General features: G+C 45.9%; 1 protein-coding gene across 1 annotated transcript in view; it reads right to left on the bottom strand.

The window, feature by feature from the left end:
- The window catches only part of MAN2A1 (mannosidase alpha class 2A member 1), a 309,002-nt gene extending 293,267 nt beyond the window's left edge, over positions 1-15,735 (bottom strand). Inside the window, exon 1 of the mRNA XM_063964104.1 lies at positions 15,069-15,735. Coding sequence (XP_063820174.1) covers positions 15,069-15,203 — 135 coding nt within the window. The 5' untranslated portion in view covers positions 15,204-15,735. The remainder of the gene's footprint in view (positions 1-15,068) is intronic.
- Positions 15,736-16,324: the final 589 nt, after the last annotated feature.

Raw genomic sequence — 16,324 nt, 5'->3', positions numbered from 1 at the left:
AGACATCCTCTAGACGGGATGTAGTTAATATCCCGGCTGTCGGGTTCCCGACAGCCAAGAAAACCAACAGCATTGCCAGGGCTAGTCCCACCCGTAGGCTAGCCCACAAGGAGCTTCATAGCGCTCACCCCTCAGCCGGCATTCTGGCGGGCGGGATGCCACTGTCAGAATAACGACAGCCATCCGCCGGGATATCATATCCAACCCCTTTAGACTGCCGTTGGCAGCATACCGCTGTCTACACAGCTAAGCTTACCACTGTTTGTTAAGTACTTAAAGGAGGACTGAATCACTTTAGCGGGTACTAAAAGGGGTTATACTAAGTACAAGAGGGAAAATGTTTATTTGTAGACCACACAAATTGGCGCAGAAAGGATACTGCCTCTAGAAAATATTGATCCAATTGGATAACACCCCTAATCCAAAAGATTACGAACACAAAACCAAAACCGGATAGGATCAATTATTTCATTTGGCGCATGAAAGGACGGGAAAAGATTTTTATGACAATATTCAATCACTTTCCTATCCAAAAAAATGGGTGGGATTCTTATATTTTGCGTACCCCCACTCACGCTGTTAAGGGGTGTATAAAACACATCAAGGTATCTTTATTCTTCTGAACACAAAAATCTGGATATTCACAGTCTCAATGTCTGGAAAATAAACCTGGGTATCATACCCCAACTCACACAGCTGTGGAGATGCAAACTCCTATCAAGGTTTCTTTTCACTGGTATTTCAAGATGTGGTTCCTGGTGTGTGTTCCTGGCCCAGGGTAGCCTCATGTAGATTGGAAAAATAAAGACGAAAACAGCCAATGTGTAGTGTCCTCTATAACTTATTAAAATTGTTAATATTAAACTGTTTCCGTGTCTCAAAAACACACCTAGATCAGTTCTAACGTGTTAGGTCATTAATTATACACCATCACATAAGGACCCTCCACCGATCTTTAGAACAGGTATGCGTACCCCCAACTCACACAGTGCTCAATGGGGAAACTCCCATAAAGGTATCTTTAGAGTGATCCAACGTCTCTTATAGGCGTACCCCAACTCAGTACCGAAACGCGTCGGCAGACTGCTGTGTGAGTAGCCATTTTCCAACAGCGATGATTTATGGATTTTTCATGTTTGATGTAATCTGCTACATTTTTTAAACATCTGATTTTTATGGAATCGTTTTTTACCATCATATCTGCATATTTTTATGTTGCTGGGATTGTTTTATACGTTCTCTTGAGGAACTAACAAATTGCTATAACCTTCTTGGATATTACAAGCTCTTGGTTTTGGCTGTCGGTTAGTGAACTTGTTTCACGGAGGGATCCAAAAAAGATACCTTGATGGGATTTATGCTGCCGACCTACTTGTGAGTTGGGGTACGCCTATAAGAGACGTTGGATCACTCTAAAGATACCTTTATGGGAGTTTCCCCATTGAGCACTGTGTGAGTTGGGGGTACGCATACCTGTTCTAAAGATCGGTGGAGGGTCCTTATGTGATGGTGTATAATTAATGACCTAACACGTTAGAACTGATCTAGGTGTGTTTTTGAGACACGGAAACAGTTTAATATTAACAATTTTAATAAGTTATAGAGGACACTACACATTGGAAAAATAAAGACGAAAACAGCCAATCTACATGACACTACCCTGGGCCAGGAACACACACCAGGAACCACATCTTGAAATAACAGTGAAAAATAAGATTTTAAACCTACCGGTAAATCTTTTTCTCGTAGTCCGTAGAGGATGCTGGGGACTCCGTAAGGACCATGGGGATAGACGGGCTCCGCAGGAGACATGGGCACTTTAAGAAAGACTTTAGGTATGGGTGTGCACTGGCTCCTCCCTCTATGCCCCTCCTCCAGACCTCAGTTAGAGAAACTGTGCCCAGAGGAGATGGACAGTATGAGGAAAGGATTTTTGTTAATCCAAGGGCAAGATTCATACCAGCCACACCAACCACACCGTATAATTTGTGATATACTCACCAGTTAACAGTATGAAAACAACATAGCATCAGTCCAAGACCGATGAATACTATAACATAACCCTTATGTAAGAAAAACTATATACAAGTCTTGCAGAAGCAAGACCGCACTTGGGACGGGCGCCCAGCATCCTCTACGGACTAGAAGAAAAAGATTTACCGGTAGGTTTAAAATCTTATTTTCTCTTACGTCCTAGAGGATGCTGGGGACTCCGTAAGGACCATGGGGATTATACCAAAGCTCCCAAATGGGCGGGAGAGTGCGGATGACTCTGCAGCACCGATTGAGCAAACAGGAGGTCCTCCTCAGCCAGGGTATCAAACTTATAGAACTTTGCAAAGGTGTTTGAACCCGACCAAGTAGCAGCTCGGCATAGTTGTAGTGCCGAGACCCCTCGGGCAGCCTCCCAAGACGAGCCCACCTTCCTAGTGGAATGGGTCTTGACCGATTTTGGTAACGGCAATCCAGCCGTAGAATGCGCCTGCTGAATCGTGTTACAGAGCCAGCGAGCAATAGTCTGCTTTGAAGCAGGGGCGCCAACCTTGTTGGCTGCATATAGGACAAACAGTGCTTCTGTATTCCTGACTCTAGCCGTTCTGGCCACGTAAATTTTCAAAGCCCTGACTACATCAAGGGACTCTGAATCCTCCAAGTCTCGCGTAGCCACAGGCACCACAATAGGTTGGTTCATATGAAAAGATGACACCACCTTAGGCAAGAATTGAGGACGGGTCCGCAATTCCGCTCTATCCATATGGAAAACCAGATAGGGGCTTTTATGAAACAAAGCCGCCAATTCCGACACTCGCCTAGCCGAAGCCAAGGCTAATAACATGACCACCTTCCAAGTGAGATATTTTAACTCCACCATTTGAAGTGGTTCAAACCAGTGCGACTTAAGGAAACTCAACACCACGTTAAGGTCCCAAGGCGCCACCAGAGGTATAAAAGGAGGCTGAATATGCAGCACCCCCTTCACAAAAGTCTGTACTTCTGGGAGAGAAGCCAATTTTTTTTGAAAGAAAATGGATAAGGCCGAAATCTGAACCTTAATGGAGCCTAATTTTAGGCCCAAATTCACTCCAGTCTGTAGGAAGTGAAGGAAACGGCCCAGATGGAATTCTTCCGTAGGAGCATTCCTGGCCTCACACCAAGAAACATATTTTCGCCATATACAGTGATAATGTTTAGCTGTCACGTCCTTCCTAGCCTTTATCAGCGTAGGAATGACCTCATCCGGAATGCCTTTCTCCGCTAGGATCCTGCGTTTAATCGCCATGCCGTCAAACGCAGCCGCGGTAAGTCTTGGAACAGACAGAGCCCCTGTTGCAACAGGTCCTGTCGTAGAGGAAGAGGCCACGGATCTTCTGTGAATATTTCCAGCAGATCCGGATACCAGGTCCTTCGTAACCAATCTGGAACAATGAGAATTGTTCTCACTCCTTTTTTTCTTATTATTCTCAACACCTTGGGTATGAGAGGAAGAGGAGGAAACACATAGACCGACTGGAACACCCACGGTGTCACTAGGGCGTCTACAGCTACCGCCTGAGGGTCTTTTGATCTGGCGCAATACCTCTGCAGCTTTTGTTGAGGCGGGACGCCATCATGTCTATCTGGGGCAGTCTCCACTGACTTGCAATCTGTGCGAAGACTTCCTGATGAAGTCCCCACTCTCCTGGATGCAAGTCGTGTCTGCTGAGGAAGTCTGCTTCCCAGTTGTCCACTCCCGGAATGAACACTGCTGACAGTGCGCCTACATGATTTTCCGCCCAGCAAAGAATCCTGGTGGCTTCCGCCATTGCCACTCTGCTCCTTGTGCCACCTTGGCGGTATACATGAGCCATTGCGGTGATGTTGTCTGACTGGATCAGAACTGGTTGGTCGCGAAGGTCTCCGCTTGACGTAGGGCGTTGTATATGGCCCTCAGTTCCAGGATGTTGATGTGAAGACAAGTCTCTTGACTTGACCAAAGACCTTGGAAGTTTCTTCCCTGTGTGACTGCTCCCCAACCTCGGAGGCTCGCGTCCATGGTCACCAGGATCCAGTCCTGAATGCCGAACCTGCGGCCTTCTAGAAGGTGAGTACTCTGCAGCCACCACAGGAGAGATACCCTGGCTCTGGGCGACAGGGTGATCAACTGATGATTTTGTAGATGCGACCCGGAACACCTGTCCAGTAGGTCCCATTGGAAAGTCCTCGCATGGAATCTGCCGAAGGGAATGGCTTCGTATGATGCCACTATCTTTCCCAGGACTCGAGTGCAGTGATGCACTGACACCTGTTTTGGCTTCAATAGGTTCCTGACCAGAGTCATGAGTTCCTGAGCTTTTTCTATCGGAAGATAAACCCTTTTCTGGTCTGTATCCAGAATCATGCCCAAGAAGGTCAGACGAGTCGTAGGAACCAACTGCGACTTCGGGATATTGAGAATCCAGCCGTGTTGCTGTAACACCTTCAGTGAAAGTGAGACGCTGTTCAGCAACTGCTCTCTTGATCTCGCTTTTATGAGGAGATCGTCCAAGTACGGGATAACTGACACCTTGCTTGCGCAGGAGCACCATCATTACCGCCATTACCTTGGTGAAAATCCTCGGGGCCGTGGAAAGCCCAAACGGCAACGTCTAAAATTGGTAATGACAATCCTGTACCGCAAATCTCAGGTACGCCTGATGAGGTGGATAAATGGGAACATGAAGGTATGCATCCTTTATGTCCATGCATCCTTTATGTCCAGAGATACCATAAAATCCCCCCCCTTCCAGGCTGGCGATGACCGCTCTTAGCGATTCCATCTTGAACTTGAACCTTTTCAAGTATAGGTTCAGGGATTTTAAATTTAAAATGGGTCTGACCGAACCGTCCAGTATAGGGACTACAAACAGGGTTGAGTAATATCCCCACCCTTGTTGAAGCAGGGGAACCTTGACCACCACCTGTTAAAGATACAATTTGTGAATTGCATTTAACACTATCTCCGTGTCCGGGGGAGAAGCTGGTAGGGTCGATTTGAAAACCCGGCGAGGAGGCACCTCTTCGAATTCCAGCTTGTAACCCTGAGAAACAATTTCTATTGCCCAGGGATCCACCTGTGAGTGAACCCAGATGTGGCTGAAAACTCGAAGACGTGCCCCCACTGGGGCGGACTCCTTTAGCGGAGCCCCAGCGTCATGCGTTGGATTTTTGTAGAGGCCGGTGAGGACTTCTGTTCCTGGGAACTAGCTGTGTTGTGCAGCTTTTTACCTCAGCCCTTACCTCTGGCAAGAAAAGACGCACCTCGTACTTTCTTGTTTCTTTGTGATCGAAAGGACTGCATTTGATAATGTGGTGCTTTCTTAGGCTGTGAGGGAATATAGGGCAAAAAATTTGATTTACCAGCTGTAGCCGTGGAGACCAGGTCCGAGAGACCTTCCCCAAACAATTCCTCACCCTTGTAAGGTAAAACCTCCATATGCCTCTTTGAGTCTGCATCACCTGTCCATTGCCGGGTCCATAGGACTCGTCTAGCAGAAATCGACATAGCGCTGATTCTAGAACCCAGTAGACTAATGTCTCTTTGAGCATCTCTCACATATAAGACAGCAACTTTTATATGCCCTAGGGTCAATAAAATAGTATCCTTATCTATGGTCTCAATTTCCGCTGATAAGGTATCTGTCCATGCTGCTACAGCGCTACAAACCCAGGCCGACGCAATCGCCGGTCTGAGTAAGGTACCAGAATGTGTGTAAATGGACTCCCTGAGGGTAGCCGTATCTTGGGATGGCAGCGCTACCTTTTTGGATAAGTGTGTCAATGCTTTGTCCACCCTAGGGGAGGATTCCCACCGTATCCTGTCCGTTGGCGGGAAAGGATACGCCATAAGAATTCTTTTGGGAATCTGCAGTTTTTTGTCTGGAAATTCCCAAGCTTTTTCACATAATTCGCTCAACTCATGTGAGGGGGGAAAGGTTACCTCAGGTTTCTTTCCCTTATACATGTGTACCCTCGTGTCAGGGACAGGGGGTTTCTCTGTGATATGCAAAACATCTTTTATTGCAATAATCATATATCGAATACATTTAGCCAATTTTGGCTGTAACTTTGCATCATCGTAGTCGACACTGGAGTCAGAATCCGTGTCGGTATCTGTGTCTACTATTCGGGATAGTGGGCGCTTTTGAGAACCCGAAGGTCCCTGCGACATAGGGACAGACATGGGTTGACTCCCTGGCTGTTCCCTAGCTTCAGCTTTGTCTAATCTTTTGTGCAATAAATTTACATTAGCACTTGAAACATTCCACATATCCATCCAGTCAGGTGTTGGCGTTGTCGACGGAGACACCACATTCATTTGCTCCCCCTCCTCCTTAGGAGAGCCTTCTACCTCAGACATGTCGACACACGCGTACCGACACACCACACACTCAGGGAATCCTCTTATCTGAAGACAGTTCCCCCACAAGGCCCTTTGGAGAGACAGAGAGAGAGTATGCCAGCACACACCCAGCGCTATATGACCCAGGAAAAAACACAATAAATATATGTTTACCCAGTAGCGATAGATATATATATATAGATATATATATAGAGAGAGATAGATAGATAAATATATATATATATATATATATATATATATTTATCTATGCGCCCAATTATGTGCCCCCCTTCTTCAAAACCCTCTTTCACTGTGGAATAAGCAGGGGAGAGTCCGGGGAGCTTTCTCTCAGCGCTGTGCTATGGAGAAAATGGCACTGGTGAGTGCTGAGGGAGAAACCCCGCCCCCTCGGCGGCGGGCTTCTGTCCCGCTCAAATATACTAAAAACTGGCGGGGGCTCTTTATATATACAGTGCCCAGGTGTGTGTGTGTGTGTGTGTGTATATGTGTATATATATATATATATATATATATATATATATATATATATATTTTTTTTTTTTTTTTTTTTTTTTATTATTATTTTTTTATTATTATTATTTTTTTTTTTTGACAAAGAGGTTCATATGCTGCCCAGGGCGCCCCCCCTGCGCCCTGCACCCTTACAGTGACTGCCGTGTGTGAGGTGTATGGGAGCAATGGCGCGCAGCTTTACTGCTGTGCGTTACCTCAGTGAAGATCATGAAGTCTTCTGCCGCCTCAGAAGTCTTCATTTCTTCTCATACTCACCCGGCTTCTATCTTCCGGCTCTGCGAGGAGGACGGCGGCGCGGCTCTGGGACGGACGGCGAGGGTGAGCCCTGCGTACCGATCCCTCTGGAGCTAATGGTGTCCAGTAGCCTAAGAAGCAGAGCCTTGAAACTCACAGAAGTAGGTCTGCTTCTCTCTCCTCAGTCCCTCGATGCAGGGAGTCTGTGGCCAGCAGGCTCCCTGAAAATAAAAAACCTAACAAATATACTTTCTGACAGGAAACTCAGGAGAGCTCCCTGTAATGCACCCAGTCTCCTCTGGGCACAGTAGTAAACTGAGGGCTGGAGGAGGGGCATAGAGGGAGGAGCCAGTGCACACCCATACCTAATGTCTTTCTTAAAGTGCCCATGTCTCCTGCGGAGCCCGTCTATCCCCATGGTCCTTACGGAGTCCCCAGCATCCTCTAGGACGTAAGAGAAAGAAACCTTGATAGGAGTTTGCATCTCCACAGCTGTGCGAGTTGGGTAATAATACCCAGGTTTATTTTCCAGACATTGAGACTGTGAATATCCAGATTTTTGTGTTCAGAAGAATAAAGATACCTTGATGTGTTTTATACACCCCTTAACAGCGTGAGTGGGGGTACGCAAAATATAAGAATCCCACCCATTTTTTGGATAGGAAAGTGATTGAATATTGTCATAAAAATCTTTTCCCGTCCTTTCATGCGCTAAATGAAATAATTGATCCTATCCTGTTTTGGCTAAAGGGGTTATGTCTCATTACATGTGGCCCTGTTTCATGCACAAAATAAAAAAACATTGTATAAAGTTACCATTAGGGTATGTATAGAAGGTGTATAAGAAACAAAAAGCATTTCATGTATAGACATGAGTCTTCTCCCAAACATAGCTCTTTATGGTATGCACATATTCTAAAATGCAGAGACTCAAATGCGAAATGCTTCTGATCCCAAGCATTTCAGATAAGAAAGACTCCACCCGTATCGCTAGGTAAAACCAGTCTAAAGGCCCATACACACTAGACGAGAAAATAAGACATCGCTCAGAAGGGCCCTTCTCAAAGATATCTTTTACAACGCATCGTTAACGACCCCATCCCTCGTCTGAACATGTACAGACAAGGCGGGTCCTCGTTAACGACAGCCATGCAACAGGCGTCGTTCCTCCCGCCGTAGCTCCCTCCCCCGCTGGCATTGGCAAGCGTGTATGCACTTGCCAATGACAGCACCCTGCAGGATCCCCGCCGCTGCCAGTATCGGCGTCGGCTCGTCTTGTGTGTATGGGCCTTTACATACTGCACATACCGCAATGTTTCTGCCTCAGAAACCAGTCAGCCACTTACACATGGTACTTCGTCACTTCACTCAAGAATAATGCAAGAAAAAAAAAAAAGCACCAACTTCTAAGATCATAGCGATGAAAAATAAGTCAGGACATTGCCCAGACTTATGTAATTATAAACGCATCAGTTATGTTGGGCATACTTCCTTTGGTGGTGCATAGAATTACATATAATAATTATAACGTGGGACTTTATCAGCTCTTTTAAAACAATACTTTCCAAAATAAGTACAAAGATAGAGAGATGTTTTACACAATGACAGCATGGGATTGTTTGCTAAAAATCCGAAAAGTATTTGGACATACAAAAGTAAACTTTGGATCACTGGTTTTATTACTGACCGGCTCAGGCAACCAGGCAGTACTTTGTAACAGACAGTATAGTTTCATTTAGTCAGGCTGAGAAGATTATATTTCTAATAAAGCCAAAATAGATTCTTCACCGTTTACACGTTCAATTTTGGAACTTATGTAATAAGATGGTGCCAACAGTAATACTGTGCTGTAACCCATATAGCTACGCACATAAGAAATGGGCCCCCATTTATGAAGCAGCAGTTAGTGAAGTGGTAAATACCGTTTTCACTCGCCGTGCTATAGTGGCATCGTGCTCTTCTATTTAAGAAGAGCATATGCCACGGCGAGCGAAAGCCGTATTTGCCGCGTCAGCGCTGATGTTTACCTTACATCAGGGCTGACGAATGATCTGTGTCCCCGGACTGGCCTCCTACCGCGCATGCGCCGGTTTATGCTAATTTCCGGCACATGCGCAGTAGTGATTTCAGGACGCGGTGGCCATTTTTGTTTTTCTGTCACTATAGCAACCCGGCAGGCGTGATGCATGCCAGGATTGCTGCGGGAAGGGGGGAGCCTGAGCGCAGGACGGACACCGCTGCAGCGGTGTCCATAAGGTCTGCCCGGAGCAGTCGAAGCAATTTTAGGTCAGCGAGCGGTATTTCAGAAATAGCGCTTGTTGTTAAATACAGTTTAGCGTGCAGCAGTATAGGGAAAATGAAAGACTAATAGCGTTGCTATTAGAAATTGGTCCCATTTACCACTTAAAATGAGTTTCCAGTGAGGAAACGTGTTGATAAATGGGGCCCATGGTTCCAACACGGGTCAGACCCTGTTTACAATGCACCCTGGAACAGAGTTATTCATAGGTCAGCTCCATTTACACTGAACTTGGGTCTGCCCTGCATGTCACTCATGGACACTCCCTTGAGGCGGACCTCTGCATACACAGACAATCAGCAGCATTTAAGCAGTGTAAACTTGTCGACCCGGGTTGGATAACCCGGGTCGACAAGTTTACACTGCACCGCTACGGGTCAGATTCCCAGGTCGCTCGACCGGGTTATTTTTGAAGGACCCTTTTACACCAAGCTGTGACCTGGCAATAACCCAGGTTAATGAGGCAGTCTAAAAGGTGTATCATTAACTCAGAACTTAAAAAAAAGAGGGAATGCTTTGACCACATAAAATAATCAATATAACACATATGCAATAAGTACACACTAATAGGGATACAGGTTGAGTCTCCCTTATCCAAAATGCTTGGGACCAGAGGTATCTTGGATATCGGATTTTTCAGTATTTTGGAATAATTGCATACCATAATGAGATATCATGGTGATGGGACCTAAATCTAAGCACAGAATGTATTTATGTTTCATATACACCTTTATACACACAGCCTGATGGTAATTTTAGCCAATATTTTTAATAACTTTGTGCATTAAACAAAGTGTGTCTACATTCACACAATTCATGTATGTTTCATATACACCTTATGCACACAGCCTGAAGGTCATTTAATACAATATTTTTAATAACTGTATTAAATAAAGTTTGTGTACATTGAGCCATCAGAAAACAAAGTTTCACTATCTCACTCAAAAAATTCCGTATTTCGGAATATTTGGATACGGGATACTCAACCTGTATTACATACCATACTAAAATGAAAAATAACAAAAATTTTAATTACAAGTACTTCTCAGCAGGAAAAATGTATATAAAAGAATCCTCCCTTAGAAAGATAAAAATCCAGTCACTGACACTAATAAAGTTCAGAACCAACTAGCAACAATGTCTCTGCATAATGGAATCAGTCTGCGGTTGATACTTTAGGAAATGTAAGCCTTGCGTGCAAATGGTATAGTTGTCCCGAAGAAGAATTAGATAAAGACAGACCGATAGCAAACTAAAAATAATCCAGAACCATTATGTGCTGATCGCGCAGGAACTGTGTCCACAACAAATAAGGAGAGCCAATAGCAGTTACGGTGTTCTCTCTAATATCCTCTTGCAACGTGTAGAAGCGGAACCTGAATCCAGGATTTCTTCAGAGGAAAGAAATCTGAAGAAATCCTGGCCCCAGGAAGAGACCCATTTAACCGCTGGCCTGGTCAGATCAAATGCGACTGTGCCGTCACACTGTGTCCACCAGTTTCTGACGTGGATATCCGTTCTGCAGATGTGCATATTATAATATTTAAATATTTTTAAAAATCCTTTTTGAAGTCTATTAAAAATAGAAAATATATTTAAAAAATAAAAATAAACAATGTTATGAATGGTTTTGAAGGGAAAAATAAATTAAGCAGTTAAAGGGATCAAGTATGTATGTACCTTATTCTACAGTATGTATGTATGTATGTATGTATGTATGTATGTATGTATGTATGTATGTATAAACAATATACAGGGCTGTAAACACTGTTTGGAACTGATGACAGGCCAGCTCGATCAGACACTTCCTGGATGTTACAGCAGAAGTGTAATACGCATATTATCTGTTGTGTAAACATGTGATACTTCAAGCTTCTGAACAATAACATGAAGCATGGCAAGCATAAGGGAAGGAAGTCACTGTGTATTTTCATATTCTCAAAGGAAAGTGTTATCAACATAGAAATAGGTTTTTTCTATATTAAAAATAAGAGCACAACATACACTGCAATGCAATCCACCTCCCTGAGGCCCCAAACTGCTCCTCTCAGCATATTATTACCAAAACAAAAAACTGTAAGCCAATAAGATCACAGCATTAGAACAAGTGTGTTTACTGCATTAGAACAATAACTGGAATTGACCAAAATGAAGCAATAGCCTCATCATGTTCAAAGAACATTAATATGACCAGTAGTTCTCACAGCTGGGTATCCCATGGCAGCCCGTTTTCCATTAATAAAACTGCTATCTGATCAAAACATGTAGGCTTTCTCTATATAAAAGAAATAATTGCCCATATTTATCAAGCCTTGGAGATTGATAAATAGCATGGAGAGAGAGAGAGAGAGATTTTGCATCTATCACCAGTGATCATGTCGCTCTGTTTTCCACCCAGTTATTAGCGTCACAATGGAATACATGGGGGTAGATATCTTTAGGACACTGCTTTGCCCAAGTGTTTTATCACCTGTATGTCCTGTATAACATGTGATCAATATACAGTATAAATGTAACTTGCACGCTGTTGTTCTAAGTGTGGGGTAGCTCCTGATACAACTGATGGCGAGGAAACAAAGAAGTATTTTAACAAATTACAGAAGAAAGACGGCCAAGTGATGAGCCTCCAAAACAGGGAGGAAAAGTGCGCATCTCAGCTACTATACTAGCTAATCTGATAATGCAGCTTCTGCTCATGGAGCATCAAGGCAACATGATCTGCTATTGATGGCTGCCAAAACCTGCTCCGCACTCCTAGCCATTGCTAAAATGTTATTACCACTTAACATCATAGCAAGTAGCTAGACCAGGGGTCTTCAACCTTTAAGACAGTGTGGGCCACATAAAAAAATGAAACGAAGCCGAGGGCCACTAAGCTATACTGCGGTATTTAGAATCTAAATTTTAATTTATGATTGTAATGAGACCTTTTCTAGACTCATAAGACCATAAAAAAGACTTCAAAAGATAATTATTGTAATTTAATGAATGAAACATGGTCTACTTTACCTTTGTTATTATAATAAGTTCATATCAGTGGGAAACTTGGCATTGTTTTTGCTTGGCCAGCTTGTCGATGTTGGCATCAATGTTAGAAGTCGCTATGCGCAGAGTATTCTCAAGATGTTGGTCTGTAAGCACTGAACTGGACTCATACGGCAGTATCACTGGACTGGTGGGTATAATGTGGGCATGCTTTCACAATATTGCTGCTGTCTGTCTGTGATGGGGGGAGGGAGGGTATGATAGCGCCTATGTCAAGACATAGGTGCTATCATACCCTCCCTCCTCCCCATCACAGACAGACAGCAGCATTGTCAAAGCATGCTCCCTGCCATCTCTGCTCTTAATACTTAATACACCCCCTGCTGGGTCCCCCGCCACGCCCCCTGCCCTCAATACTAATTTATTCACTGCCATGCTCAGGCTGCCGCACCCCCGTCCCCGCCGCTCCCGCACGCCGGGTTCCTGCACTGCCCCCTGCCCTCAACACTTATACACTTTTATTCTCCTGCCGCAGCCCCCCCCCCCCCCCCCCCCCGCGCCGGGTCCCCGCCGCACACAGCCATGCTCAGGCTGCATACATGCTGCCGCACCCCCTCCGCTCCCGCCCGCCGGGTTCCCGCACTGCCCCCTGCTCTCAATGGTAACTTGCCGCACCCCCCCCAGCCGGGTCCCCGCCGCTCTCACCCACCTATTCAACACTGCAGGCGGAGGGAGACACAGGGAGGGAGACACAGTAAGGGTGACCAGACCACTGACCAGCCTAAGGGGAGCTACTCCCCTTCTTCACAGGCAACCAGTGACAGTGCGGGGGAGTCACATGACTCCGGGAAAGGGAAAAAAAAAATTTTTTTTGTGTTCATATGTGCGCTGCGGGCGGGCGCGTCGGCGGGCCATGGAAACCATAGCAGCGGGCCACCTGTGGCCCGCGGGCCACGGGTTGAAGACCCCTGAGCTAGACCATCTCTAACACAAACAGGACATTTGAAAGATTGGAAAGGCTCCCAGATCCAGCAGCAACAATGTGGGGAAAAGTTTCTTTGAAACAAATTCAAACTTACTGATGGCCCATCACTAATAGCAATACAGACTTGGACCACTGATTATTTTAAAAACTTGAGAGGCATACACAAGAGAAGATAAATGTGGACAATATGCATGATAAAGATGTGCATACCGTCCAGGGGGTATGCCTGATATAGAGGAGCACTCCCATGGGTCTTTATATTTTGGGTGGTATACACTAGGCGATTTCAGCCTAAAAAATAAACGATAATTACATAAATGAACGTTGAACCGCACTATATCATTGAACGATATAGTCGTCCATCGCCGGCATGTGCCTTTGTTCTTTATCAACTGAACATGCAGTCCAATTTATACTACATTTTTCATACTACATGTTCAGGAATGGGAGGGGTGACGTGACTGAACAATATCTTTCACTATATCGTTCAGTGTGTATGCTCTATAGCTTTCATTCTGCAGCTGGAGACATTTCAAGGGAAATCTTTATCTTTATTGAGGCAACTACTTTCTGAGCAGCTTTACTTAGAACCAATACTTAATCATTTGTGATTTATTGTTTTCCTATAGGTTGTTCACAGAAAATTAGTGGATTTTAAAACGGTGACTAAGTAAAATAGTTTTTACATGAACTTTCTTTTCTTTATACTGAATAAACATAGCGACAGGTGACATAACAAGCGACTAACATATGCAATTTTTCCCCAAAAATAATTACAAATACCAAGTTACCACCTGAGACCAAGAACAAAACACATTAGCATATCTTTCTATAGTACAAAGAAGCGTGCACACTTTAGGCATAGAGCAAATACATAATTTGCACCTTGTAATTAAGTGCTGACGCATCCATCATATATCAATGATTTACAAAACCAAGGCAATGTTAACGCTTTCCAAATGTGGCAAATGTCAAGTAATGCCCTAGCTTAGTCAATGTATGCTTATGCTCATGTTTGGAGGGTATAATCAGATATGGTCATGTTATCAATGAACATTACATGGCCTACAAAAGGTTCTTAAATACCCCTCCACCTCTAAATCTCTTTCACCCCAACACAAATTATAGTGGAAGTGGGAAAATGACCATTAGTGGTTCTCCAGCCCCCTCCCCCCGACACTGGTAAAGCATAGTGGTCTTATCAGTGAATAACATTCGCTAGTACAGAGCAGAGGGGGCATTGCCCTGCGTGTAGCTGTAAGTCAGGATGAGACACTGCAGATGGCAGCCCCCTAGTGCCCATACACAGTAATCACACACAGGACAGCTCGCTCACATGTCAAACTAATGAAAAGTTCAGACACTCTACATATTGTACAAGGCTCCCTGTGTCACCCAGCAGCAGCCATGTGCAATCAGCACAAGACAGTAACTTACATAGCGCCAGCATATTCTGTCGCGCTGTACAACAGGAAACACACCGGGAATACAGCCGCATACAGTGCACAGAAGTAGGGGAAATGCCGGGACAGAAGCGCAGCATGCGGGGCACAGGCAGGCAGTATGTGCGGGGTGAGGAAAGCACGCAGGGAGACATCACCTGCCGGGCACAGGTCACCATGGAACGGGCAGCACAAGGCAATGGGCACACACACACGCCGGGCGTCTCTCACCTTGGGGAAGGTCCCCTCTCTGTGGGGGCTCTTGGGCTGGTCAAACTGCCCCCGGTCCAGCATCAGGTAGAGGGAGAAGATCACCACGCAGAAGATAGCGCTGCCGAGCACCGTGATCTGCCGGCTCAGCTTCATGGTCCCCCGCAGAGCCAGCTCCGCAACAATCCGGGTCACAGCAGCGAGCGGTCCCCCGGCGCACACACCGTCACACCTGCACACAGCCCCGGGCACCAGCTGTCACATGCCCTGGCCCCGCAGCTCAGACCGCGGCAGCGCAAACTTCCCCTCCATGGGGAGAGCACACAGCGGGAAAGTTACAGGCGCCCCCGGTGCAGGCACACCACCCCAGGGCACAGCGGAGCAGCTCCCCCTGCAGGGATCCGGGACTTCCGCACAGTGATCGCCGCTCACAGCCTGGAAGGAGCGCGGGGAAGTAACGTGCGAGACTCGGCCGCGGATGCTTTGCCAATCCAGCCAGGCGGTGCTGCTCGTGTCCCGCTTGCGGTGTACTCTCAGCCCGCTCCCGGGCAGCGATCCACAACTCCGGCCAGCGGCGGCTCTACCGTGCACTCACCGAGGGGCGGGGACACTGTGTCGGGGGAGGGGCTATGTTGGAGTGGGCGTGGTCCATCTGGCTAAGGACGCGTCATTCTAACTCGGGCCCGGTATGTGAGTGCGGTGACGCTGATGGATGTGTTATTATCCACAGGCCACGCCCCCCGAGGTCTGTAGCCCGGTCTGTGCTGGCCAGGTGGGGTGTGTGACCGTCCGTGCTGGGAGTATCATCACATGCTCTGACTCTGTGCACGAGGTGTCACGGGAGCCGGCGGTGTGCAGCCATCGCTTTATGCTGTATATACTGTAATCAGTGCTGTGCATTAGGCTGGGTCCCCGTGTGCGGGAGAGTAGTGCATGGCGCTGTTACTAGGAGTGGGTGCAACTATATATAGATTTATCTGGCCGCCAGCCAGACTTGGACAGAAACAGTTACCGAGGTCCATGGGCTGCTGTAGCTCTGTCACGCGTGTTGGAAATGACATTTAAAATCACAGTCTGCAGTGATCCCTATCTCCTCCTCAGAGTTCATATCCAAAATCAACAACTGCTATACCCTGCCTGCAGCTACAGTAGAGTATCCAACCAGACTTGTAACACTTTCTAGATACTGTATATGTGTATAGAGAGAGAGAGATGCACAGTACTGTGCAAAAAAATTTAGGCAGGTGTGGAAAAAATGCTGCAAAGTAAGAATTCTT

This window comes from Pseudophryne corroboree, chromosome 1 (assembly GCF_028390025.1).
Source record: "Pseudophryne corroboree isolate aPseCor3 chromosome 1, aPseCor3.hap2, whole genome shotgun sequence".
Lineage (NCBI taxonomy): Eukaryota > Metazoa > Chordata > Amphibia > Anura > Myobatrachidae > Pseudophryne > Pseudophryne corroboree.
The sequence above is the reverse complement of the archived record's forward strand: the minus strand, read 5'-3'. Positions and strand labels throughout refer to the sequence as shown.